General features: G+C 41.9%; 1 protein-coding gene across 1 annotated transcript; it reads left to right on the forward strand.

The window, feature by feature from the left end:
* Positions 1-1,277: 1,277 nt before the first annotated feature.
* gas2l1 (growth arrest-specific 2 like 1) lies at positions 1,278-27,637 on the forward strand. Its single transcript, XM_003451715.5, has 5 exons — positions 1,278-2,684; positions 12,178-12,285; positions 20,165-20,261; positions 20,816-21,119; positions 22,922-27,637. The coding sequence occupies exons 1-5, from the start codon at positions 1,983-1,985 to the stop codon at positions 24,999-25,001; spliced, it is 3,291 nt and encodes a 1,096-aa protein (XP_003451763.1). The 5' UTR covers positions 1,278-1,982; the 3' UTR covers positions 25,002-27,637.
* The last annotated feature ends 219 nt before the right edge of the window (positions 27,638-27,856 follow it).

A 27,856-nucleotide genomic window follows, 5' to 3' on the forward strand; every position in this document is an offset into this window, starting at 1 on the left:
TTTACTTATGAACTTTAATCGGCCAGAATAAAAGGCTCACTTTTGGTCTGCCTTTGGGTTCACTGCAGTCATGACAGACCTGCATATCAGATATCAGATCATAATAAGAACATTCAATAGCATCAGGAAATATTGAACACTTTGTCTGAGCCTGTAGGATTTGTAACTTTTTCAAACTGTGTGCTTTAAATTTTGCCTTTAAAAAGAAAAGAAAATCTGCTTCTATAGCAAAAGATGAAAATCGATCCTTTTGAACCAAAGTTTTATCCCAGTTCCAGCTCTTATGTTTAACTGGAAAGCCTTTAGTGTTTAACAACAACCAAAACAATATGTGATGTGCATTACTATTCTGGACTTAAATAGTTTGAGGTCACATGGGGATGATAAGAGGAGAACTCAAACACACTTTAGGCAGCTTTTTCCAGAGTTAATGCAACACTTAACCTAATTTAAAAGTGCCTCCTAAAAGTTCTCCACTGCCCTGCCCTGTAATCATCTACAGTAAAACCCCCACAGTGTTTCTTTTGTGCACAGAGTAAATCATGTGCTCTTTTATTGACTGCTTTGTATTTCACTCAGCTGCATGTTTGACCAGACTGATCACTCTTTTGTTATTCACCACTCTTCTCCTGTTTGACTACTTTGATTTGGGCTGTGCCTAAACAAACTGTAACCACACACTCATTACAAAACTACAAAGCTCACAAAGCTGGCACAGGTTGACTACTTCAGGGTCATCATGAGTTGTAAGCATAGATATCATGACTGTGCAGTCAGAAGGGTCCAGTATGAACGCTTTATTTGCCTTTTGGGTGATTTGATAAAGAGACAAAGATTTCATTATTGAGAGATGATGATGGTATTTCTGAATATTTCCATTTTTGTCAGCGGTAAAATTAGTTTAAAGATGCTGCACAGCCAAAGTACACTGGAAAATCTATTGTAAAGTTATCTAAGTATGATCATTAATATAAACAGTATTAAAAAATAAAGCACCAATTCATAAAAAGTGCACATAGCCCTTCACGATTACTTATACTACTAATGGTTATGCTATGCCAAGCTTTTAATGTAAAGTCCTATTTTTTTTTATTTTTTTTTTTTACTGTTACAGCTATTTTTATTTTTTAATTTTTTTTTTATCATGGATAATTAATAGTTCCAATAATAATTGGTTTATAAAAGAAAAACAAATCTTTTTTTCTGCCACTTCACTAATGAAACCTATATTTGCATTATTTTATCTTACTGGTTGGTTTAATTTGATTAAAAAACAAACAAACAAAAATTTTATTATTATTCATATTGAAGTTATTCCATAAAGGCCGTGAAGCAGACGAGCAGAAGTCGAGAGTGGCGTGGAAATAAACCGACAGAGTAGCCTACTTAGACTACACCACTGATTTCCTTTACTGTTAAACACCACTGAGGGAAGCAGGGGGTTAAGTTTTCCTCTCTTCCGTTTATCCCTCATAATGGGATGTGCCACCGAGTCGCTGTGCTGGTCTGAGCTACAGCAGGTCAACATATTCAGCGCAAGAGGCGGCGCATCATGGGCCGAGCCTGTTCGCAGTGAAATGAGTCGAGGACTGCGCGCTGCGGAGTGCTTTTCATTTCACTCTGCTCTGGCTGACCGCCTCGCACACTGATATGGCGACACGTGGATTTCTGTGGGCGCGAGGACCTACCGGCCACAGTGTGGATTAACTGGTGGTCTCGCGCGGGACTCGGCGATGCGTTCGTTAAAGGAAACAAATTCCGCAGATATCCGGAAAACGCATCCATGCGCCACGGCCGCTCCGCATCCCGATGTGCTCGTGACGATACAAAGCCTGGCTTCAAGGAGCTTTCATGGCACGTCGGCGTGGGTGCGTCCACGCGGTTGTTTTGCTCTTCTTTGCGCGTGAGGCTTCGGAGCGCAGCTGTGCAATGAGACAATCGGGAATTATCAAGTAGACTTTATTGATACATAATCCGACAATATGGCTGATCAGAGCAACATCCAGTCCGCCGCATCCAAGAGTATCCGGCCCTTTAAATCCAGCGAGGAATACCTGTATGCCATGAAGGAGGATCTGGCTGAATGGCTTAACACCCTGTATGATCTGGATATCACTGCGGACACCTTTATGGAAGGGCTGGAGACGGGCTGTGTCCTCTGTCGGCACGCCAACAACGTGAACCGCGCTGCGCACGAGTTCCAGCTGGAGTATCCCGAAGCTGCACAGTCCATGAAGCTGCCATCTAAAGATGTCGTCTTCCAGTTTCGCAATGTTGTCCCCGGCTCGTTTGTGGCGCGGGACAACGTGTCCAACTTCATCACCTGGTGCAGGCAGGAGCTCTGGATCAAAGACGTCCTCATGTTCGAGACCAACGACTTGGTGGAGAAATGCAACGAGAAGAATTTCGTTCTCTGTCTCCTTGAGGTGGCGCGACGTGGGTCCAAGTTCGGCATGCTGGCCCCCATGCTGATCCAGCTGGAGGAGGAGATCGAAGAGGAGATCCGGGACCAGGAGAGCCTGCGGATCGATGAAGGGGAGCCAGCTAAGCAGAGCTCGCCCAGCAGGTGTTTCAGCCGGAAGGAGAGCAGTAAGAGTGTGGAGGATGAAGAGGAGCCAGATCCAGAGCCCTTCATCTGGCAGCAGAAGAGAGTTTTATGTGACATGCGAAATCTGGATGAACTGGTGAGTTTAACGAATGAAAAGATCCGTAAACCCAAAATGTGTCATAACTGCTTTATGAACTAGGAAGGTTAAGTGCAGCCTAATGATCCCGCTGCTCACTTTCCATGCTGTTCAGTCATAAGTGTGGAAGTGGATTTGCAGGAACGCTTTATTCCTATTATAAATGTATAATAGAGGTTTTCCATCACGTGGCCTCAGTCTACAGTAAATATCAACCGGTGTGTTTTGACTGGTGCTAAAGCTGCGTCTAACAGCTCACAGAAGACCCATTTTCTCCCACAGTAAAACACAAAAATGTGCCAAAAGTGAAACACTTGCACTGAAAGTACCATGTCAGTGATATAAAGAACACAGGAGCCTGATAGATCACCTGTGGGGTGGGTGCGTGCAAACATCTGAGCTTGTTTTAGGACGCACTGTTAAATTCCTTCAATTCTGGAGGGCCTGTGTGCTTTGCCCTCTCCTACAGGAAAGTGTTGAAAAGTCACAGGTCAAATCGGCTGCATTCTTCTGGAAATACCGGTCCTGGATCTCAAGAAATTCCCAGAGACTTAGTATCACTTCTTTCTTTCATTTAGCTTGACATCAACACAATATCACAAGCTTCCTGATTATGTGGCATTTCTGTATCTGCTCAATCAAGATGCTGGGAATGTCCCTTTGGGCAGTTTTGCTTCTGAAACACTCCCTCTTCTTTGCAGTCAAACCATTAACTCTTGTCATTCATTGTGCTGAACTGGTTGACCTTTGACAGAGCATGCTGCACATGAACATGTGATGGAGGCAAAGATCTTGCCAGTGCAAAGCTAATGAGCACAGCCCAGCACAACGCACGCTTGTTAGGTTGTGAGTAGGGGGTGGCTGTAATATTGTCATGCTGATGTCTGTCTTTGACACCAAAAATGTGAGGGACACCAGAGAGGGAGGAGGGGAGACAGTCAGCAGCCAAACTCATGCAGACCCATTTCTAGTGTGTGACCTCCAAAGAACAGGAGAGCACGTGGAGGAAGATGTGCGCTGTCCTTATCCCTCGCTCATATGACTGAGGGTTATACAAGCGAGCTACATTTTTGGGAGAGAATCATCACAGGAAAGCTACAGATGCTCATTCCCATTTTTCCTTTTTGCTGTGTTTTACACTGACAGCATCCCTCAGCTGTGATCGAGACACAGATTTGACTGTTTTTGGTTTAGGGAATGGAATTATCTGTTATCATCTGTGTGATGAATAAACTCTCCATCCTCTTAAAAAAATGTGATCAGGGCACTTAGACCACAGGCTGCAACATTAAAATAGTACACTATCATCAAGCGTGTTGTATTTAGTAACACATCCTGTCTAATTATGTCAGCTGTTGGTGGCAGACTGTGTGTAATATATATTTCCACTGAATACCTCTTTATTTCCTGCACTCCGACACAGGGTGTTTACCAGGAAATAAAAATAAAATCCACACTGTCATCTACATAGTTTGATCAATATCTGCTACCCATTTCTAGCTGCAAGGCTCAAGACTTCTCCCTCTATAAGCACAGTCACAAGTTTATCCACCAGGATACTTTTGTATTTACAAGAGATGAATCTAAATTCACATTGACTTAATTTTGTTTCTACATTAAAAATAAATACATAATTTATCAACCTCTCCACAAACCGTTTTCCTATGCATACCCAGTAGCATTATTGATAACATATCATCAATTAATTATCAGCCTCTTATGTCATGAAAGATCCTGGTAATGCGAGGGTTCAGCTTCCATTTAGCTTCTATGTATTCTTATAGAAAATATTATTAATGTGAGGTAGTGGAAGGAGATAATACCCATGTACAATCACTGATTAAAGTCAGGATATCATCTTTTCATGTTTACCCATAATACTTTCAATTAAAAGCAGGAAATTGGAACTGAGCTTTATATCTATGAAGAAATGTTTATTGTAAGGCAGCTTCACATGAGACTGGGATACACGATATTTATTTATTGTTCAATTATGAAAGAATAGATCACACTTGCATATAAAGATTCTGAGCTAAGAAATAGAGAAATACCCTGCCACAGTACCACACAGTGTTGGTGTGGATGACTCTCTGTGTCTGTGATGGAGCATGTCTCTCGCCCGGTATCAGTTGGGATAGGCTCAAATTATACGGTCCTGGTGGGATAAGCAGTTAAGAAAAAGTATGCATGTATGGATCTTCTTCAGCACATTGTTTAGTGGTTACTCAATCAACTTAATCCTATTACTGAGACAAAGCAAGTGTGGTGATAATAGGATTACATGTCGTTATTCTAATTAGTTAAAGTATACAGACAGGCCATGATAATTCAAACTACAGCTCCCTCTTCGGCTGTTCAGCAATCACAGAAGTGTCACAGAAGTTATAATTTGTCGCTGACTACTTGGCTTATGCAAGAATAAAGTGACTCAGTAAACAAATGACTCGCAGTGCAGACAGTTTATGTGTCACATCAACTACCTGCTCTATACAATAGGTGTAAGCTGTTGACGTTCCTGATTTCAACACACCCTCTCCACCAGAGTCTGCCACTAATCTGTCAATGTTAAGGTTCCGGCTCATGCTCCAGTGCTCCACTCTGATGTTGGGGAAGTGACTCACTAAGACTTCTGAGTGCAATAAATGTTCCTCTTCTCAGTCCCAAAGATGTTCAGACAGCAGCTGGCTCACACGGGTGAGCTGAATATACCCACAAATACTGTTTATCCTTTGCATTAGGGGATTTTCTGTCCTATCATCATCATACAGGGATTATGAAAATGACATTGATTGGCTGAAGCAAAAAAACCCCCCAAAACACACATTGTACCCTCACAGATACATTTAGTCTCTTTTCCAGGTCTCTGTGCTTTTTTCTTATTTATTTTATTTAATTTTTTTTTTTAACCAGGTAGTCTCTTGAGATTAACATTTCCTTTTCAGGAGAGACCTGGCCAAGTAGGCACACCATCACAGCGTTACAAGTTAAACATCAAAAATTACATAAAAGAAGATAAAACAAGTCAGAGTCAAAACAATACAAATTCAAGGTCCAGCTTCTGAGTAGCAGTTGCACACTTCAGTTACAGAAGTCTTTATGAGAGCTCTGAATTCTTCCAGGGAGACGAAAGCATTCGGCTTTAACGTGCTCTGAAGTTTATTCCATGACCAAGATGCAAAATAGCCAAGTAGAGCACCACAAATCATAGCAGCTGTTTGAAGATGTTGAGGGTTTACACAGATATAAAAGGAAGCTGTACATAAAAATATAACAGTGAAGTTGTCTCTTTAAAACTAGCAAAGACCAAGAAACCAGATCATAAAGTACACAGCGACAACAAATTTGATATGACACGTAAAAAAGCTGCGAGTCTAGACATTGAAATGTAAGCAGCATGCAGATGCCACCATAATCAACGACATTTGTCACCTGTAGAAGTTTTTTTTTGCTAACTGATAAATTAAAATGGTCCATATTTCAATAATAAAAACCCAATCTAACCTTTTACTTTTCACAAAGTGCCCAATATGCACTCTAAAGGAAAGTCTGTCATCCAACCAAATACCTAAATATTTGTAGGATGACAGTCTTTCAGTAAAATCTCCTCCTAGGTGTTTTTCACACGCAAGTATTTGCATGTCTCAATAGTAAAATATGCTTGTTGTAGCTATACAAACTGCAGTCTGTTTATTCCAAATCATTACAAATTATGGACACTGAGCCCTCGCAACCCATCCCCCCACATCTGTCCCTACTGGAGATGATAAAGCAAAGAGTGGATCCGTATGTCTCGTTGGGGGCATGGAAGGAGGAAATGAATAGACTGCTACTGTTGGCAGTGAGGTAATCAAAGGCTGGCATCTTGATCTTTGGATGGAAACATCAGCAGGGCAAAGGGGGAGGGTGATAAAGACAGATAACGTGTGTATTATGACTACATGCATGGACACTCTGCTCCGTTAACCTTATGGTGTCATTCGTGCATTCACGGTATACAAAGGAGGGGTGGGGGGTGGTGACAGAAAATGTGCCTAGAGTGACTTCACTGTACACTCCGTTAAACCTGACTAGAATAGATGTGGCTCTGGGAGGGAGAGCTACAGTAGAGAGGGTGAAATGGAAAAGTAGGTCATGCTTTGGATCGGGTCACACTCAGATGCTTTGCTGAGAGAGCGAAACACCCTTCACTCTTTCTCCTTTCTTTGCTACGTGCACTTTGCTTTTAAAGGGGTGCGCTGTTATCAGTGGTTATTTTGCACAGTAATACTTGTCGCCATCTCGTTTCGTTTTCCAGACAGCCCGGTGCACATGGAACAGCTGAGTCCTCAGTTTTGCATAATGCCCACTTTATGTCTTTATTGTTGTACTTGATGCTATCAGCTGATCGTTTGCATGTTTATCGCGTAACTGGGTGTCCGTCTGATCTGCCTCTTTCTGTCTGTATGAACAGTGATTCGCTGGTTATTTTCTCCACCAGCCTGCAGCCTCTACAAGCTGGTCTCAGGTGGGGATTAAACATAAATTCCTCTAACCTTGCCTGCCACAAGGAGAGCACTGAGTGTTGTTGATCCTCATCGAGACAAACCAGCAAATCAGCCCAACCTTGGCCGGATAATTCATTTTCATGCACTGAATGATGATATTGCTCTTTGACTGGAGCAGCTGAATAATGGTGTTATTGCTCTTAGATCACATGATGCCCATCAGACTCTTATATTGCTTCAGCCTAAGTGGGTGCTTGTCATGTGGCCAAAAAAAGGGCATTGATTTACAGGGCACAATTTCCTTAAAGCAGTAAATGCTAGCTATCCTGTAGCAGGTATGATTACACTTTCACCTCTGAGCAAACATACAGTACAGTATAAAACAGCAAAAAACATCTACTGAGATCTTAGAAGCTCACTAATTAAAACATTATATGTTAAGCACATATTTCCTTTCTGTTTCATACAGATTAACAAACAAAATCCATCATGTTTATGAGGTGGAAATGCTTTTAACCAGGGCACTAAGCTAAGCCAACTAGCTGCTGCCTATAGTTTTGCATGCTTACTTTCCCACTTTGTTTTAGAGTTGTTGTTTTAATGCTGCTTTTGACAGAATACAGTACTGTATGAAACTTTAACATTTTGCTACCAGGAAGCCAAACTTCTAACACTGACTTATAAATAGTTAAAGCATAAAAACTTAAAAACTTAAGTGATGAACCAGTGTTGTGTCTACACATAACAGACAACTTAGCAAAGAACTAAGAACTTTGAAACTGTATCTTTAGACACTTTGATACCGGCATGTTAAAGTATGCCAATCTGATTTAAGTCCGGACTTTGACTACGATGCACTACCATTTATCTACCATTTATCTTTGTCTAATTGTAAAATGAAACACATAAATGTGACAAATATGCAAGGAAATAAGAAATCGTGGCACTGCGGGTCAGAGATAAAAAAACACTCCTAATTGCAGGCGAGCTTATCAGCAATCAGACCTCCTCAGTGGTGCCGCACTTCCAGTCCCATCCCCTAGTTCCTCCCCGGATGCAAGTGCCCACTCTGCGGTACCGCCCTGCGTCATTATCAGTTATTTTCCACAAGGAAGATAAGTGATATACAACTCAAGACTGAGAAATAAATAAACAAACACATCAGTAAACGAGTAAGTTAAAAAATAGTAAATACTAGACAATAAACAAAGAAATTAGTAGAAGAGAAAAACTGTTTTTGTGAGCCTGAGATGGAACGAAAATGACATGTAGATTTATGATATTTTCCAACATAATAATGCTTCTAATGGTAACAGATGTAATGGAGGAGCAGTAGAAAATACAAATGTTTCTCAGTTGGTTTAAAGGTTTTGCTAGAATTCGTTGCATTTATTTACCCTCACGGCAAAACGGTATTAAAGCCTGTGTGTGTATATGCACTTTTCTTCAACAGCACAGCAAACTGCTGCCTTCAGAATGATTGTAAATGTGTTTATTCCTTTTCTCCTCCCCATGTAAGGGCATTAAGTGACCTATCTGACCCCAGGGCACTCATCCAACTGTTTTTCCATTTCTTCTCTCTGCTGGTTAGGCTAGGCTCTTACTCCAGCATACTAACTGTGTCTGAACACTCTCTTTTAGTTCATTCCCCTGGGCTACAGGTCCAACATAATTAGAAAACATAATTATCATTCATTTAGCCATTCATCACCTCCCTCCACCCCCGTGTTGTTTAATGAGATCGTTTGTGCGAAAGCTGTTCCCAGTTTATGAGAAAGCGTGGTTGTCCACGAAGAAGTCGTTTATACAGGCTGTCAGGGCAGCGGTTTAATAGGTGGATAGCGTTTGAAGTGTAGCGGTTTTCAGAGCTCTGGGAACGCTTGCTTATGGGTGGTGAAGCAATAACCCTTCAAGTTCCAAAAAATCTCCCTTACACAGCAGGAGCCTCTTGTGGCCTAGTTTTCTTGTTTCTTAACTGACGGCACGCTTGTTTCATCCCGGGGAAGCTTCCAGGCTTCAGGGCATGCAGATAAGCTAAGAGAAGAGTCTTGTTCTGTCATTTGGAAACATCACCTTGGAGCCACATGCTCTTTTATTAACGCTTTTGTATCACCGAGGGCTCAAAAGTCAAAATCTAGAAACGCCCTGTAGAAAGAAATTCCTGGGAAGTGAGTTGTAATGTTCACTTTTTATTGTTGGAATTTAGCAACGAGTATCCGTCCCTTTATACTCATAAAAGGGGCCACTTACAGGAGTCCAGCACACCTATGTTTGGTGAAATGTGGCCGTACGTGGGTGTTGACTCATGAAGGGAGCAGACCATTATTCAAATGGATCTGCAGGATCTGAGAGTACATCTGAATAAAACCCTGAGCCACAAAACCAGGAAAAAAAATAATCAAACCTGGTGTTTGTGTGTTTGCATAACAACCACTGACTTCAAACCATACAGCAACAAATAGTAGAACAAAACTGGAAACCCTGGACATTCCTTTGTGATGATGACATTTTGTTCAGATGCAAAGTCAAGTCTCAGTGTTGCATGCTTGTCTTTATTCGAAATCAGTACAGAATATGCACAGAGAACAAAACCGAGACATCTTTAACTCCTCCGCTCCCATTTCCTTTGTTCACCCTTTTCTATGAGTTGGCCTTGCAGTGTTTCCAGGTCAGGAAGGAAAGGACTGAGGACACTGTTGACTCATACTGCGCAGATAGGACAAGATCTGTGCTGTGGGATTGTTAAAAAGAACACATGATCTTAATGTTAAATTCCTCAGAGAAACAAATATAGCTTCTCATTTCAAAGGAAGTATCACAAAACTTTCTTGAAAATATTCCTTTTTGTCTTCTTGCAAAACCATCTCTGCATTCCTATCTTAAGACAGATGCAGGAGATTTCCAGTACAGGGGCATGCTGTGAATTTTTCCCTCATCTTCATTTTTTTCTCTCTCTTGCTTGTCAAACATCTGCAGCTCTCGCTGAAAGCGTCTCTCGTGAGACCGGCAGGCATCCATAATTCCTCCCCCAATTTTTCCCCAGTGTTCCAGCTCCACTTCCACATGTTTTCTGCGTGACCCCATCTCTCGCCTCACCCCCACCCCCCACCATAAGCAGTGCATGCCTGTGTGCGTGCGTGTTTTAGTTTCAGTTTATCTGTCATTGTTGACACAGCGAAGACATGGGAAGTGCAAGCATTTCACAGCAAAGAATCCACTGACTAAATACTTTAAATGCAAGGGCTGCTCTTTGAATGGGTTACTATTAAAAAACACTTCAAATCTACATCCTGCTCAGTGTTTCTAATGTGACACATTAAGAGGAAAACCTAATCTGAACAGGACCAAGGGAGAGAGACTTTACTATAGCTGCAGTGAAAAAAAAAGAAGGGAAACTGTATGGTCAGAAAGGGAAGGGTAATGCTATGTGTGCGTCTGTTGCCATAGCAGTCTTTCCATTAACACACAGACTAGGGTTTTTCCAAACAGGCCTAGTCCACCTACTGACAGAATGAAAGAGTGGGTGACTGGGCGGACAAAAAGAGAAGCAGCAAGCAGCTGTAAAAATGTAAGCAAAACCAAAAAAAAGAGAAGATAAATATAGGTCTGGTCAGGCAGTGCACGGGCTAAAAATAGAGGCTGATCTACAACAAAGCAGACAAGAAAAGGAAAGAAGAAGTAAAGGAGCCTCAATACAAACAGGTGAGAGGGAGAACAGAGGCGCAGGTGAGATGCTGAGGCTTAGCTCTGAGGCCTCCCTCTTTAATTAGCACGGGATAGAAGAAGGGTGCTATTTCAAGAAAATAACAAGGTGGCACCTTCATCTTCTGAATACACCATACCGGTTATGCGGTAGGTAGAGCGTGCACACAAACACATATACACAAACAAGCAATATCCCTTGAGCCCTGCGGATAGCATAAAAGGTGCAGTAAACAGCTAAAGCGGAGAAGCTACAATCAGGTATTTAATCAGATTAATATCTACATGCACCCCTCCCCTCCCCTTATTTTTACACCTATGAAGCAGTTATTCATCCTTCATCCTGCTTCTGTGCTCTCCTCAGTCCACTTTGCAGCTTTACTTTCTCTGGCTGCTGCGCGACAAGTGTGCACACGCCTTTGTCTGACAGAGACGCCAAGAAAAACATCAAAGTTGTCCAATCCAGCAAGAGCGGCAGGCCTGCGCAACAAAGCGAGCGATCTCACTCCACCCTGCAGTTGTGTCTGACTCTGCTTGCCTAATAAGCACCCGTAACCACAGCAAGGGCACCGGCTCTGACTCTCTCGATTCAAACCCCATCTGGCAGCACCGGCCTGCTGACATCATCGCCACTAGTCTGGTTTCTGTGCTCTTTTCTTCCCTCTAGTTGATGATGTCACGGGCACAAACACGGTCATGTAAAAAGCCAAGAGAGCCAGAAAGGGAGAGTATTAATTAGCACGTCCGGTGTGTATTTTGTGTTTGTGTTTGTGTTGGTTTTTTTGTGACATTTAGCGGTGAACTTAATGACCAAATGTTCTGAAGAGACGAGGTGAGAAAAGGCTTTTATTGTGGTGAGACAGCGGGGCGCGGTGCTTGATCACCCAGTGGGGGGGTTGGAGAGAATATTTTGGCAGGAAGATGACACACACATACTCCAACACACTCGTATACTTAGGAAGACTGCTCATTTCTCGTAACATAAAACAGAGGCTTTGTGTTTTTGACACGCAACACTCACATTCAGCAGCGCGTTGTTCGTTGTTGCAAGTTTGTGACTAATCATGATGTCATGTTGGGAAACAGGAAAGGATCATTATCAGCTTCCTCTTAGGTAGCCCACATCATGTGTGGCTCATCTGAATGTTAAAAATGCTTTGTTTTTGCTGCTGCAGCTCACCTGGCCTGGGTTTGATTGTGCCCCCGCAGTCGCTCCCTAGTGTCCTGTTGAATAAAGGTTAAAGTGCCCAAAGAATAAATCATCTAAAATCTAAAAAAAAAAAATCCTTTGTTTTTGTCCTTTACAGGTTCGGGAGATTTTGGGGCAGTGTTCCTGTCCAGCTCAGTTTCCTATGATCAAGGTGTCAGAGGGGAAGTACAAAGTGGGGGACTCCAGCGCACTGATCTTCATCAGAGTAAGCCATCGCCAAGATAAACCCTAGCATCATCAGATATTTGTCACTGTGATACACATCTTCGTATGCACTTTACTCTGACAGATAAGGGGACAAACAATGTTGTGTAAGAATGTCCACATTACTAGTTTTGTCATGAGAATGTAAAAAATGTTGAGACGGCAGTTTTGACAGTCGAAAACATCACAAGTACAAGTAGTCAAACCTAACTTACTACTCCTTTTACCTTTATGTTAATTTAATGTTTGTTAGGCACAGTTTTTCATTTGAATGCAATTTTATTAAAAACACACTTAGGCAAACGAAAACTACTGTGATCAACCAAGTTTTACATAATTGTGCACAGATGCTGTCGAACAAAGAACATTTCTGCTCTTCCCAGGAGCTAATCTCAGAATTCTGGGGTCTGTACATAAGCAGCCTCTGTGGGCCCCCTTCCTGTCCCCATCCATCCCTTCCTATCTCTTTGTTTTGACTTTTTTAAACAAATAATTAAGCCGACGACTGTCCACAACAGTTTGGGTAGCCATTGATCCTTTAGTATATAACATTTAATAAAAAAGCACTCGCCACCTGTCATTTCTCAGCATGCTGTATTCATCTTCTTGCTCATCTGATGCACAGATATAAGAATGGAGTTTATAGGACTCATATTAACTACTTAACCTGCTTACAGCACAGTGCTGTTTTCAACCTTAGAGATCAGACCAGATCACCACATCACACCAGAAAATCTGTAAATAGTATAATTACCTTAATAATCCTGAAAATTTCAATGAGCGTCCAAACGTTTTTTGTGCTCACATTCAGCAGCAAACTGTAACACTATAATTACAGTAGCTTAGCTAAGTAGGCCTAACAGAAGTATGTAAGAATCTATTACATTAAATTAGGTTTATGATATGTGCAGTGATATGACATATAATAGCTGGAGATGCCATATATTGCAGTCTAATGATCATTTGGACATATAGGCCTCTGGCTGATTTAGTAATGTTTGAAAACATTCAGGAAGGTGTACACCGGTATGTTGGTGTTTATTAAGAGCTAACAAGAGCTAAGTAAATGCCTCCATCGCCATACAAGTGACTACCTAAAATGAATCTGATTTAACATCTGTCTCCTAATATTTCTGGAACCATCACTTTGTTGTCACGTTGTCAGACGAAATCAGTTTCAAAAATCAGATGAATGATGTAAGTTTTATTACCAAATTACTAAAAAACAACCAAAAATAAAGCATGAGCAGTTATGCACCTGGATTAGGACGATTACTTTTAAGGTTTTCAGAGCCAGGTAGGTTGCATGTGTAGTTCGACAAAAACCTGCATTGAAATTTCAGCATTTTGTTATAGAAATGGTCTGATTCAGGTTTGTGGCGTAAAGAATGAAAAACTCTGTGAAGGGAATAATATGCAGCAGTTAAATGGGTTAAGGACTGGAGTTTCTCCTGGGATGTTTGGATTTCTCTGTGAAACCAAATGTCAGCGCCTACATGTCTGTGCCCCTTCTGGTGGGAGGAGCTTATAACATAGGGGTAAGCTGCAGGGAAGATTAGTATATATTTGTATTTGTTTCAGCTGACAATACGACTATATACTATAGAGATGTGGGACAAATTAAAAGAAAAACCTGAACCCTGGACCTCTGACATTGGGGGATCTAATAGCTCTGCTTTGCTGGGGAGGGCAAGACAGCAACGTCATCAAAAGACATAACGAGGGCACAAAGTTTTGGAAGAATGGCGCTGCTCCTGTTTCTCCTGTTGAGTGCTATAGATTTGGAAAAATAATGCAAGTGGTGCATTGAAGCTGTTCATGTAGCATGTGGTAGTCCAACATCTTACTAAGTCACCTGTTGGCTTTTCCTTTATTTTGTCACATGTGCGTGTATATTTGGCACATAGCACAACGGGCATACAGCAATTACATGGAGCCATATGGTAGCACCATATGGGATCATTTGTTGGTTCATGAAGAGCAAGATAACATACCAGCAGAAATCCCTCAGCTGTTTGGCTGAATTAAACTGGAACAGTAATATGATTTCTCTCTCTCCTGAGTGAGTGTTTATGAACTGCCTTCATCTGGCCCATTCCCAGGATTGTACTTTTTCCATCCAGACACAAATAGAGGTTTAGGTCACTTCCTGAGTTTTCCTTATCTTGGCTGTAGCCTGTTTCTCTTGGACTGTTGGTCTTGTTTTCAATTCAAAAGCTGCCACTGAACCCACACCAGGCCTCAGAGGACAGTGCAGGAAGGTCGTCTGATACCAAAGATTGATTTGGTGTCACTTACCTAACATGTACCACAGCCTGATAATGGACTCTTTGAACGGCTTTCCGGGTTTGCTCTAGGCGTGTCTGACTGCTCTTATGCCAGTATTTATTTATTTTCACTTTTAGCGCCACCACTTGGCCCACACTAGGAGATGTAATGTAATATATATGATTACATTTTTGGTAAAATTGTCTTTGTTTAAGAAATTAAGAATTTTTTATACATATTGAGTTATAGATAAAAAAAAAAAACAGCTTCCAAATATGTATCGTGTTCTGAATTTAGAGACTGTGGGATTTGTAGTTGCTTTCCCACATGCGGGTCAGGCCAGTCCTACACCAAAAGGAAAAATCAATGCAGATCCAGGTCTGCAAAACTGAGCCGTTGTGTTTAAAAATGGGTTGACTCTTCAGTGTTTTACAAGGCCCTTCTCAGCGTTGTAATTGTGCTCTGTGGGCATTCTCCTTGGCCTAGAAAAAAAGCCAACACCATCAACTTATATAATGAAATGTGATACATGTTTGAAAAACAGATTGTGTGATGTGTGTTAGTCATTGTGACAGCCAGGAGTAACGCACCAATCGCACACTCAGAAACACCCACATACAGCTACACCTCACTCATCCGGTTTGCACATTCAACATTCAACAACATCCATAAAACGGCTCCAGCTCTCAGTTTGACAGGACAGTTACGCAGAAGACAGACGGAGGGCAGTTTTATGGAAGACAAGACGGCACCAGTCCATTCCTGGAACAAGGGGGAATGAGGCGTGGTTGTACCATGGGGGTGTTTCTGGGTTTATTTACATATCTGCAGCAATCAGAGCTCCCTGGCTGCTACAACAAGCAAGTTTCCATTTCCAGATATGTGGACATGGCATCAATAATCAATTTTCCAGCATTTTTGTTTGAAGATTTATATTTTTATATAGCATTTTTCAAAAACACCTAACCCGAGTTGTATTAAAGGCTAGTAATTTCCAACCTTTTTCATGCCCTGCAGCTCTGGTAGATATGAAGGATAAATGGGTTCTTTAGTCTTCATGTGAAGACACAAAAAACACTTTGTGATTACATTCAGCTAACCATAACCATCAGTTGTGGGTAGGACATTCTCCTTTCTACCATTTCTGCATAGCTGTTGGCCTAGTATTCAAACCATTCATCCACGTGTCACTGGGAAAAGGACCCAAGTGCAGGACATGGAAGCAAAAAGCATTTATTCACTGAGAAAGAATCCGAAAATCTGCGAGGTCCAAAAAGGTAATCCAAAACAGGTGCACCAGAAGGAATGCTATGGAGAAGCCATGGAGTACATACAAATGCAGTGTTACAGATTAATCAGCCACTGGTTTTAACCTCTGCTTCTGAATCTTCAACATTAACGATTTGTTATTAGTTGCATGGGTCAGTATACACATATATGCAATTAATTAGTGGTTATAAAGGAGGAAACTGCCATTAGAGGCTATTACTAATTCAGTGTCAGATTATAAATGTGAGTTTAATGCCATTTTAACACAGGAATATATAGACATTATTTGACTGGTGATAAGACACGGATGCAAAACAAGCAAACACAGATGACAGTAATGAGATCGAGGCAAAAACATGAAGTGAGAGCTCAACGAGACAAATTAGAAAACTAACATTCAGATTAAAAAAGGAAATAACCAAAAGATAGAAGTAACAATGAAATACGATGAGTAGCACTAAACATGATGGCAGACACATGCAGAAGGCTCGAGAAGAAACAAGTAAAAACTAAAGAATGGTAGTTTTATTTATATTGCACATTTCATTACAAGCAAACTAAATATGCTTGACACAAAAGAACCCGAGTGTAGGCCCGTGTAAGTTGACAAGATTTTTAGTCTGTTTTTAACTGTATACACAGATGTAATTGAGCTCAGGTCAGCAGTCAGCTTGTTCCGAAAACCATAACCACAGTAAACAGAAACACCGTCACTACACTTACGTTTAATTCTAGGAAGAGTTAAAAGATCTGCACCTGATCACCTGAGAGGTCTGACTGACTAATGAATGCCACAGGGAGCGTGACATGACTACTTTCAGTAACTGCTGACGTTTATTATGTCTGAGCACTGTTTATCCTTTATGTTATTTAAAAATAATTCAAATATTTATCTGTGCTTTTATCTAATAATATCATCGGTGCACTTTTTGGATTTCTGCCTTCTGCTCATCCGTTATTTAAGTAGCTTTTGTCTCAAATGTGGTCAGATCGCTAAAATTTGTAATTTTCAAATGTAATTTGAGGTTGGTTTTTTTTCAGATTAGTTGAGCTAATCTGTAATAGTATCTGATGGCTACTGCATGAGTATTCCCTGGGGTATCCCTGGGTTAAGTAAGTGATTTAGTCGAACTTTTTTATGACAAATTCTACTCTTTCAAAAAACTTATAGTGGGATATAAAATTTAATCACCATGTTGGAGTTATTAAATTCATGCTTCTGAAAACCTTTATTGATTTTAGCTTCTTTGAAATGATTAATAATTCATGAGATGAAAACTGAAATTTTATCCTCAAAATCGGGGATGTCTAACTTAAGGCCTGGGGGCCAGAATCAACCTGGTAACGACTCCAAACTGGCTCATTGGATGGCTTTGTAACATGCAAAGCAGGACAAAGATTTTGGGCTTTTAACTGTATTCACTACACCAAAGTAATTAACTTACAGATTTCTGTAACATTTAGGTCTTACAATTTATGGATGAAAAGTCTTGCCAGTTTCATTTCTGTAGACTGACAGAAAGGGGAGATCAAATTGGAGTGTAGTAAATGTAGCAAATTCAATGTAAAAGGAGTTTGACATCCATGCTTTTAATAGCCACTGAGAACAGTTAAAAAAGTCACTGTCGTCTCAAAATATTAGACCTCCCCCTCCTCAAAATAGATAAAAATACACACAGTAACCCTCCCCTTTATTGACTCTGCATCTTAATTCGAATGCAGTCCCTGAGATGATGTGTGACGTGTTTATAAGCAGTGTAATCAGCATAAGCATGTGTTCGCCTGTTGCAGCAGCCATTTAAAGTAACATTTCAATTTGAGAATGGGCTTTGTGTGTTCATGAGTGTGCTTTAAGCCTTTTACTTGTCAGATTGGCTGTGTTCATGCTGCTCCGCCTTCCCCCTGACGCCTATCTGGGGATGACAGAGGTGGGGGGGGCTCAATACAGCATCTTTGTCCTTGAGGGAGGTTGCTCCCTAGTGGGAGGCGATACATTCACAACAGATGAAATGAAGCATGAGCTCAATTTTTTAAGTCACCATCATGATTTAAGAAGACGTTGGTTTATCATGCCCCCGCAATGATGACAAGAAGTCTCTGTTCACTGTTGCCATAGAAACAGGGATTGGGTCTCTGTACTGGTGATACCCCTCCGTTGGTTGGGAAATCTGGCAGCTGAGCGCTCTTTTAAAGTGGAACATGGTCCCTAAACATCTATTCAGCCTCAGTTGACTCCTCAGCAGTTCTGCGGCATTCCTTTTTAAAGGGGAAATGCGTAATAACCTTACTGAATACGGAAACGAGACAAAGAGAAGTGAAATGAATAGAACTATGTGACGTTGTAATTTGTGCTTATATTTTCAGATTGATCACTGAATTTCTGATTTTGCAGTAAATTTAGATACAAAGATACAATTTTACCAGTGTGTAAAATGTGTAGTGTCTGTAATCATGTTTCAGCATCTCACATGATAAAATGGGGATTATCCTAAATACACAGTACCTTTCTGTTGTTAGGAGACGACAGTGAAGTTGCTTTGTGCAGAGCCTGTAAATTAATACAGTACAAATAGCATTTTTAGACCACTAGTAATTTTCTTTGTATTCATTATACTGCAGTACAAATTGAAATTTATCGTATGAGGCTTTTAATATCTGGTGCCATCATGAGAGCTAGTGCAGTTTTCAAAGTAAAATTAGCAAGATGCTTTTATTGGAGACAGAAAGAGAGGCAGAAGGTTTGTTTCTCATCTCAGAATAGGAGGTAATGTACAGTAAAGAAAATTATTTCTTCAAGTTATTGCTGCTAAAGGTTGCTCTACAAGCTGTTGAACCATGGGAAGGAGTTAGTTTTACACAGGATTGCATGGAGTCCCATAAAAACTTTGTTCACATGACTGTATCAGTTTAACAAACAAGAATGTATTATGCTTAAGAAAATAAGACCCAGTTTTAAAAGTTGGTAAAAAAAAAAGAAGTTTTAAAACAACGCTGGTCATTGTCCTATAGCACAGGCTGGAGGCTTTTTGGGGATAAAAAATTCACTGTTCAAAAAAATCTATACAGAGAAAGGAACAAGAAAGAGAAAAAGGAAGAGAATATACAGCAGAGATATTACTGTACATTAAAACCAAGTCAAAATATTCTTCTGCAGAATTTCCAAGAACAGTCCATCCCTCGCTTTTTTCAACCTTCTACCTTTTTGATCTTTTTTTTTTATTGTAACTGTTAATACTGCAGTGATGAATATGATGATATATTAAGAACATTGCGCAACCCTGCTTTTCACTGCTGGCTCGCGATGGCCTCGCAGCATCACAGAAAGCATAAACCTGTTACTGACATAAGGCCAAAGCATTGGAGAATAAGCAGTTTATGCTTCCACGTCTGATAGAGATAAGCAGATCAGCTGTTTTTACGGATTTGATGTAGTAGTGGAGCAAGGCCAATGAAATGACTTGTAGTGGATTGGCGGGGATTGTGCTGGGGAGAAGGTGGCGTCAGACTTTGTCGCACATGTCTGTGCCCTCTCTCTGACCAGGGACACGGAGATGCGATGCTGTGCAACGTGTGATTTGGTGGAAATAAACTCTGTGCCAGCTTGCACAGATTTGCCATTATGACTTTGCCCTCTGTGGCCTCAAAGACAGGGTTACAGCCTTCAAAACATGTGGCTGGCAGACTGTGTTACACAACCCAAGGTAGGGGGATGCATCCACGGGGCTGTCACATCAAGCAAGCAGTGCTGCTTCGGTGAAGGCAGCTTCTGCCTGGAGTGAGACTCTTTGGTCTGATCCTATGGAAGTGTGCACCTCATAGAGGAGAGGAAGGGACATATCCACCAACCCCCCCCTCTGTGTTATGGCTCTCCTGGCCCCCTCTTCTCATTGCCCCTCTCCCTGATAACTGAAGTCTCAGCAGAGGGGGACAGCAGGGGTGAGTTATTTCCATGCAAATTCACCCTGCTACCCCCTGAAAACACGGGGAAGACAGCTGAGAGGCATGAGCGAGAAGCGGCCAAAGCACACTTCGAGCTCTTTGTTATGCTACCGTACTCTGTTTAATTGTGGGTTGGCATAGTAATGAATACCCCTCATAATGGCAGCAGCTGGGGGTGATGCTGGAGAAAGAGGAGTTGTGGGGAAAGGAGAGATGGGGACACATGGAGGGGCACATCTAGAGGTTATGTAATACTAAGGGCCAGCCGGGCAGCCTTCAGCCTGTGTTTACTCGTGTGTGTTGGTGCAGTTTACTCATAGTTTAGCCATTTTTTAATGTATGAATATGCATGTCCATTTTTTTTCTCTATTGAAGTCTCTTTTTTCTCTATTTTTTCTCTACAGGTCCTTCGTACCCATGTGATGGTGCGTGTCGGAGGGGGCTGGGACACATTAGAGCACTATTTGGACAAGCATGACCCGTGCCGTTGTGCTGCTTTCGGTGAGGTCATTTCCTATTCTCCACTAGCCCCTTACAAAACAGATTTATTATCATGGCTCGGCTTACATAAATCACGATACATTAGAGATCATGATTCACATCTGAATCTGTCACCCATCAACAGTCAGTCTGTGTCATACCGAACCCCGAGGCTCTGACTTTTTAATAACTCTTCTGCTACATGATCCAACAACACATCTGTACAGCAAGTTTGAACTTTTTTGCTACTTTGATTAGGACATGTTCATGCCTAAAACTCTGAGAGAGTATACATCCTGATCTAAAGTAAGAGGCCATGCTGAAGATAATAGAGTTATAAGCTGTTCTAAGTGTTTTACATGACAAATCATTGTCTGATTGGCTAGTTCGACTAGTGAGTCCATCTTTGTGGGCAGCAGCTGCTGTAATTTATCTGCTAATAAAGAGCTAGATGCCACAGTTATTAGCTGTAGTGTATTTCTTGACCACTTGATATCTTTTATCCTTGTACAGGCTGTCTGCCAATGTTGGTTAGAAGTCTTTCCAAACCACTTGTTGACAATCTGTCTCCACAGCCCACCGCTACCATCAGGCTAAAGCTAGTGGCCAAGGTCAGGGAGCCCAGAGCAAGTCCTCGAGCGCCCACTCCTCCCGCTCCACCAGCCCGGGTCCACACTGGCGAAATGATGGCATCGCTCCCTATAAACCTTCTGACAGGCGGTCCCTGGAGCCCCACTCTGCTCAGTGTGCCTCGTCATCTTCCTCTGCACGAGCAGGCCGATCTCAGAACTCTTTAGAGCTCGACTCTGGCGCAGCACGTAGTCTTCTCCCAAAGCCGCCAAGAGATCGCTCAGAGCCCCGCCACTTTAATCCTCTCAGGTGAGTGTGTGTGTGTGTGTCTACCCAAGTGTGCAGGCAAGTGTGTGGGTAAGTGTAATACAATGATAAGAAATGAATCTGTTATGGGTAGCCTGGGAGAGATACTCATTTTTGTGACCTGTGATTTTGTGTCTGTTGACAGGCACACACACACACACACACATGCACACACAAAGAGTGGCATACACACAACAAATACACCAGAAAGCCCCAGATTAGAGCAGAGCAGATTTCTCTAATCTCAGGTGACATTGCCCTGATAAATCCATAACACACAGCCACCCTACAGCACCTCCTTGTGGCTGCAAGGTAGAGATTATAATGTTTAATCAGCTCTCTTAAGGACTTGTCATTTCCCTTTCATTTTACTAATTAGATTTCTAATCATCTATCGTGGGTTAGAGTCTGAGGAAACTGTTGCTTTAGCCTTTTTTTACACATAAAGGCAAACAGATGGTCTGTAAAGTCAGTGTCAAATAACCACAAATCTGGCTTTCATGCTTCTGAAGTGCCCTATCAGAGAAAGGGTGGTAATACTGATCTTTATCCATGGCATTTATTATATGGATATAGAGACAATAGATAAAATAAAGTCTTCTAAGTCTAAAGTCCATGAAAAATGTTCCACATACCTTTGAATATGTCAGAGTGTGTGGGTGCCTTTGTTTAACATAATTAGGAGCTGAATGGTGGTTTACTTTGGCTCTAAGCCAATATCCAGCTCATTTCTGTTATGAGCGATAGCTCAGACCAGACGTCAAGGCAGCAGCTCATTTCAATTAACTCTGTGTGCATGGGGCGTCCACTTTCAAAGATAAAGACTAATCTGACAACTATCCCTAGACAACTGGTCAGCTAAGTGGAGAAGTAGGTCAACAGGTGGGCTCCATGCAGATAAATTAGTAAGCCTGAATAAACACAAATATAGTTTCTGAAGGATAACCACAGAAGTCGAGCACGACGCCCCTATAGTCTCTCTAAATCAGTAATTAAAATTCATAACAAAGGAACGCAGCGGGCTGTTGTGCTGAAATGGTCTTATAGGCTTTTTAAGTTGTAAGTAATAAATAATGTGTCTGCTTTCTTCTCATGCTGCTTATATTTTTTAAGTAAAAATTCAAGTTACGCTCAGTAAAACACGCAAATACACTTTATCAATATTATTTAAGAAACAGACTGAGTGCTGTATAGAAAATGATGAATGCCGGAAATCTTCCATCAAACAAATATCACAGCCTTTGCTAGGTCTTTAATAAACCAGCAGTATGCACTCTGTTGATCAATACTCATGGGATCTGTTTAAGTTTCTCCTTCCCGTAATGTGAACTTTGAGCTGATTAAACAGTTAAACCCGATGGTCCTGCTGGTGCGTGACAGTGGAGTGTGTTCTGGTCAGGAAAGCGCAGTGGTGTGTGTTGGGCTAGAAAAACTATGAGACCTCTAATCCTGCCCCCACTTGTTCTCATCTTTGCTGTAATCCCTCTGGCTGTCACTGCCCACTGTTCCAAGAAACACATGAGCCTGAGGTCGGACACGCTGTCTGTGTGCACCAGTGTCAGGTTGGAAATAGTCAGAAATCCCTGCATATTACACATTATAGGTCACATGCTGGTGCGAAGGAATATGGTGACACCGAAAATCTGTGGGTGTCTTGGGGGCTGTATACTACCACAGGTGTGTACTCTGTACCACCTGTGGATAAACCTGTGGATATGAACACAAACTCAATAAGAAAATATTACTTTTATAGATGTGTTAGGTATTATAAATATAAATTAATCTGTTTCTTCCTTATGTTCCAGGAATAAGGAGACGATTACACCACTAACAAGACGTCTGTCTGGTGACAGTGACTCCTCTACGGCCTCCTCTAAGGGAGGAGGAGGAGGAGGCGGAGGGCGCCAGTCTCTTGGGGGTGCTTCACGGCGCTCTGGTGAAGAAGTAGTGCTGCTTGTCAATCGTAAAGAGGGGAAACATATGATCGAGAGGCCTGTAGCCGGAAATCAGAGCCCATCCCTGCGTCCCTCACTCCCTCGTGCACGCAGCCAGTCACGGGAACGCTCTGCACTCACGCCGATACTCAAACCCAACCCACCTCAAGATTCCTCTGAAGGAGTGCGGATGCCTCGAACAGAAAGGGGCCGCTCTCTTGGAAACGAGGGCCCAAGGAGGCTTCTCGGTCCACGATCCCACAGCCAGAGTAAGTTAACCAGCCGTACTCGGTCCAGTGATGCCAGCCCAGGACCCGCTCTCTCCTACAGAGATCCTCAGCCTCCACCTTCAGAGAGACGAGAAGACCTTCGAGCCAAACAACTGCCCCCATCCTCTCCGAGAATGGCTGCTGGGTTTTCCAAAAGGCAATCGTCCTCATGCTCTAACTCACCTGTTAAAGGGGTCCAGAGTAACAATAGCAGTAGTCCCAGCAAGAAGACCATAACTACTCCCAGACCTCCTGCCCCTCGCTCACCCTCCGTAGGAAAAGGCAGATTGTTGCCACCTGTGACATCAGGGGGGCGGCGTTCACCACACTCATCTCCTCGCAACTCTCATCATCATGCCGCCCGCTCCTCTCGGACCTCACAGGGCTCCCGCTCTGCTGGGAGAGGCCACTATAAGAACGCATCCGGTCTGGAATGCCAGGAACCTGAGGAGGAAGGGCTGGGCTTTGGCTTCCCGTTGCTGCCAGCGCTAGACCCCCAGAGGGAGCATGATCTTTATCGCAGCTTTGAGGCTGAGTATCTTGCCAATACACAGCAGGCTAGAGCAGTGTCTAATAAAGCTCCTGGTGGAATCACCTTGCAGCGAGCTGGGACGCATCCGGCGGCAGTACTCACTGATCCTAATGTCACTGACTCTGCCTATTCCTCTTCCAACTCATCCACCTCCTCCTTGAATGTGGGGGCCAAGATGGGAAATCTTCCTGACCTCAGGGAATCCAAGAGAACTAATCCTCGTCACTTCCCACTGGAGGACCCCTTAAATTTACTTTCTGGACACAATTTTGGGGGACCACACAACTTTGGTCAAAGAGAGCCTGAACACTGGGGGGAGTGTGGAGGGGGTCACAAGAAGCTCCCAGCTATCTCCAGCTCCATGGAAGAGAGAGAAATCCCTTCTTCCTTGCCTGGGCTTCAAGACACAGAGTCAGATAGTTTGATGAATGACATTTCCCCGCAACCTGCTTTTCAATGTGGGAATATGAATGGAGAACATGGATGTTCTCCTCCTGAAGGGGGGATGATAGATCAACAGGATCCTCTTGGTTGGACCACACAGCCTGAAGGAGATGTTCCACTGGAAAATCACCAGCCCGACTTACCTTATGACATGGAAAATGGTGACGGGAGTGTTGACCTCCCAGGCCCTGAGGATTGTCCATCATCTCTGCCCCTTCCCCTCTCTGAGGACTGCTCCTTCCAGGATTCCTCAAGTGAAAACTCTTCCATGTGCTTCAGCTTGAGCGAATCCCGCTCAGAGTCCCCTCCACCAAATTTGCCCTTGACTAACGGGGACGCTGATGGAGAAATGCTGGAGACTAAGAAAGGGCCAAAGAGAGCAAACAGGCTTGACCCAATCCCTAAGCACAAACTGGGGGGCCGGTTCAGGCCTCGCACTGACAACAGGCCCGAAAACGGCCCCTCGCGCATACCCACCCCCGTCAGCTACAGAGACCTGCAGGCGAACAACACTCTGTCCCCCTGCCACACCCCACCGCTGTCTCCTCAGAGCTCCCATCCTACCAGTCGCCAAGCCACATGCAAGGGCCTGCACCAGGCCTTCGCTGATATGATCCATCCTCATCCTCGTTCCTCAGCCATGGGCAACAAAGACTGCGCCTACCCTACACAGTCAGGCAGCGTGGACACTGAAGCTTGGATGTAGCACAAAACGAAACTGTGGGTAGTACACGGGAGGGGGTTGTTGTCATGAACTTTAACTACTGTGTTTAAAAAAGAGAAAACAAAAAACCCAACAAGATAAAAACGGGCTACAGACAGTTTTTACTGCATGTCAAACGCTCCTTTTTTTCTCCATTTAGGTTCTCCCCTGAATAACTGCAGGGCTTCACATTGCTTTTTTTGCACTCAAGCCAAATTATTTATTACCAAAGGAATGGTCTTTATGTTACTGTAATTTTTAATTTTAATGTGTGCATGGGGATGCTTTTGCCAATCTTTTATTTTTTTTATAAGTCACTAGTGAAATTCTCACAGTTGATACACAGAAATAGAAAGAGAGAGCATATGTGCTGCCATGTGCCTCACTAAGGGGGCATGGTAAAGTGCCAGGGCTTTAAAGCTGCAAGTCTAGAAACGATGTAAACACTAGTCCTTGAGTCATGCAGACTGGCTCCCTCTTGTGGTTTGCCATAGCACTTCTGCTTGCCTTATAGTGAAAATACTGGCATGATGACTGTGATGTTTTCAGTCTGTCCACATTAGTGGTATTCATATATGACTCACTATACTCACATTACAGTAATCAGTAACATAGACTAAGGTACACCCATCTCTGGCTCTATGAACATTATGCACACTACCAGTTTCTGTACAGTTGTTTCATGTTATTATTTAACAGTGTCAGCTTTTCATAATAATAAGCTGTTCTAGACAAGATAGATGCTTTTTGTTTGAATGCTTAATGTCTTACCGGTTTTTAAGATTTTGTTTAATGCAGTAAAATTTTAAAAAGTTTAATTTAAATGCATTGAGTGTACAACAAAAATATGAGGAGCATGGGGGAAGGTTATATTACTTTATATAGTTGTCGCTGACATTTTAAATATTGAGTTCCTCCTCTGACCAAACTGTACTCTGGAATTAAATGCTAAGGAGAATGAATGTGTAAATACATGCTGAGAGTGGGTATTTTGTAAAGACAAGGCTTGGAATATACAGTCTAATGTACATATTCACTGTATTCAGTTCTTAGCTATGCAATACTGGTGTTGAAAATGCCTTGAAAATTCCCTTTGCCTTAAACAATTTTTCACAGGTTACATTTTTTTTTTAAATGTTTTTAGCTAAACATCACTAAAATCTGTTAGGTAACACTACATTGCCATCTTTAACTGTTTATAATAATTAGAAAGTTTGGGTGTGAATGTGAAGGAGAAAAAAAAAAGCATTACCAGCCAGTTTCATTTATAAGTTATACCCGAGGTGGATGTGCAAATAATGAAAACCATATATATGATGTATTTCCTCTGAATTCCCTCGGTTGTTTATCGCCTATTTAACAGATGGATTTCAATAATGTGGCGCAATTTATGGTGACATCTAGTGGCAAAAAAAGAGAGAAATGTTTTATTCAGTGGTAGAAAATGTTGTTTTGATATGATACTGAAATGTCCTGGTGCTGATTAGAGCCAATAATGGTCTGGTATGACATGGTAAGGTTTGATAGATGAAGACTGACTGGCTTTAACTCGAGTGTCTGCATGTGTGCAGGGGTGCATGAATAATGGATGCTGTAACTGGATACTGAGCCTACTTTGTGAAGCTCTCACACAATTGTCATCAATATGACAAGCCAGACTCCAGCTACAGAGCCTACATTACTAGCTTTTTGGTATTTAGCATGTGTTGAAGGGTGTAAAGTTGGAAAGCGGTATACTGTTTAGTGGGCTCCAGAAACCATAGAATCTCAAGAGCTTCTGGATTTGAGCGAAGGAAAAACTGATATTAATATTTAATGATTGTTTCCCACACAATGTGGAGGCAAGGAAAAGAAAATGTTGATAAAATTGTTTTTGCTGGACACCAACAGAGCATGGCCTGGGAAAGGAGAGTGTGTATATCTTTGTGTACATACTGTATGGGAATATGTACAGATTTGAAGTAAAGAGGGAAGTAGTGCTGGTCTAATTTATTTATTTATGAAATCATCTTTCATGGGCTCAAGTGACATCTGTTTCCCAAGTTCGAGACGACAGACAGAATCAGTGGAAATGTTGTCAGTTAAAAATGAGAGTGATTTGAAGGCAAAGTGAACTTATTTATGTGTCCCATCTCTTAAAGATACAGTAATTTTATCATGCGCTGACTCCTCACTGCTACAAATGATTCATGATGTATCAGTATTGTTAAAGCGACATTGATTGCAATATGTAGCCAGTGGGCAGTTTAGCGTGTATAAACACATTATAACATGTACTCTTAATTCTTTTCATTTTACATTTGTTTTGGCTTGTTCGAACACGTATTTGGTGTTTTAAATGTACAGGCTAACTGAGCCATGACTTCTACAATCTTAAAACGATTGATTGTCCTAATCCGCTCTTTCTGCCTACACGGGATTTTATGAAACGCTCATTCCTCCGTATCCCCAATCAGCGAAATCCGAATGTTTGTGATCAGATGCCATTTTCACTAAAACTTTGGTTAAATGTACAGATTGCTTGACATTGTGGAATTTTTGTGTATGAAATAGCAATACTGCAATGTTTCACTTTTTTTTTCTGAATTTGAAAATGCTGTCAAGTTGTTCTTGTAATAAATCTTTTGCTCTGAAGCTTACGATGATGCTCTGGTCATTTTTTCATGTGTAGCTTTTGGCACAGCAGTGACTGGATTTTCTGTGCTACAGCGCATGTTAGAGAAAAGCAAAGAAGTGCTTCTGTTATTCTTCATGCACAGTGTTACTCACTATATTTTTGTACATAATAAATAATTTGTTGCATAAGTAAGACACGACTAAATATGGCAATGCGTCCTGCAGATTTTGCTTTGTGAAGT

This window comes from Oreochromis niloticus, linkage group LG12 (genome assembly GCF_001858045.2).
Source record: "Oreochromis niloticus isolate F11D_XX linkage group LG12, O_niloticus_UMD_NMBU, whole genome shotgun sequence".
NCBI lineage: Eukaryota > Metazoa > Chordata > Actinopteri > Cichliformes > Cichlidae > Oreochromis > Oreochromis niloticus.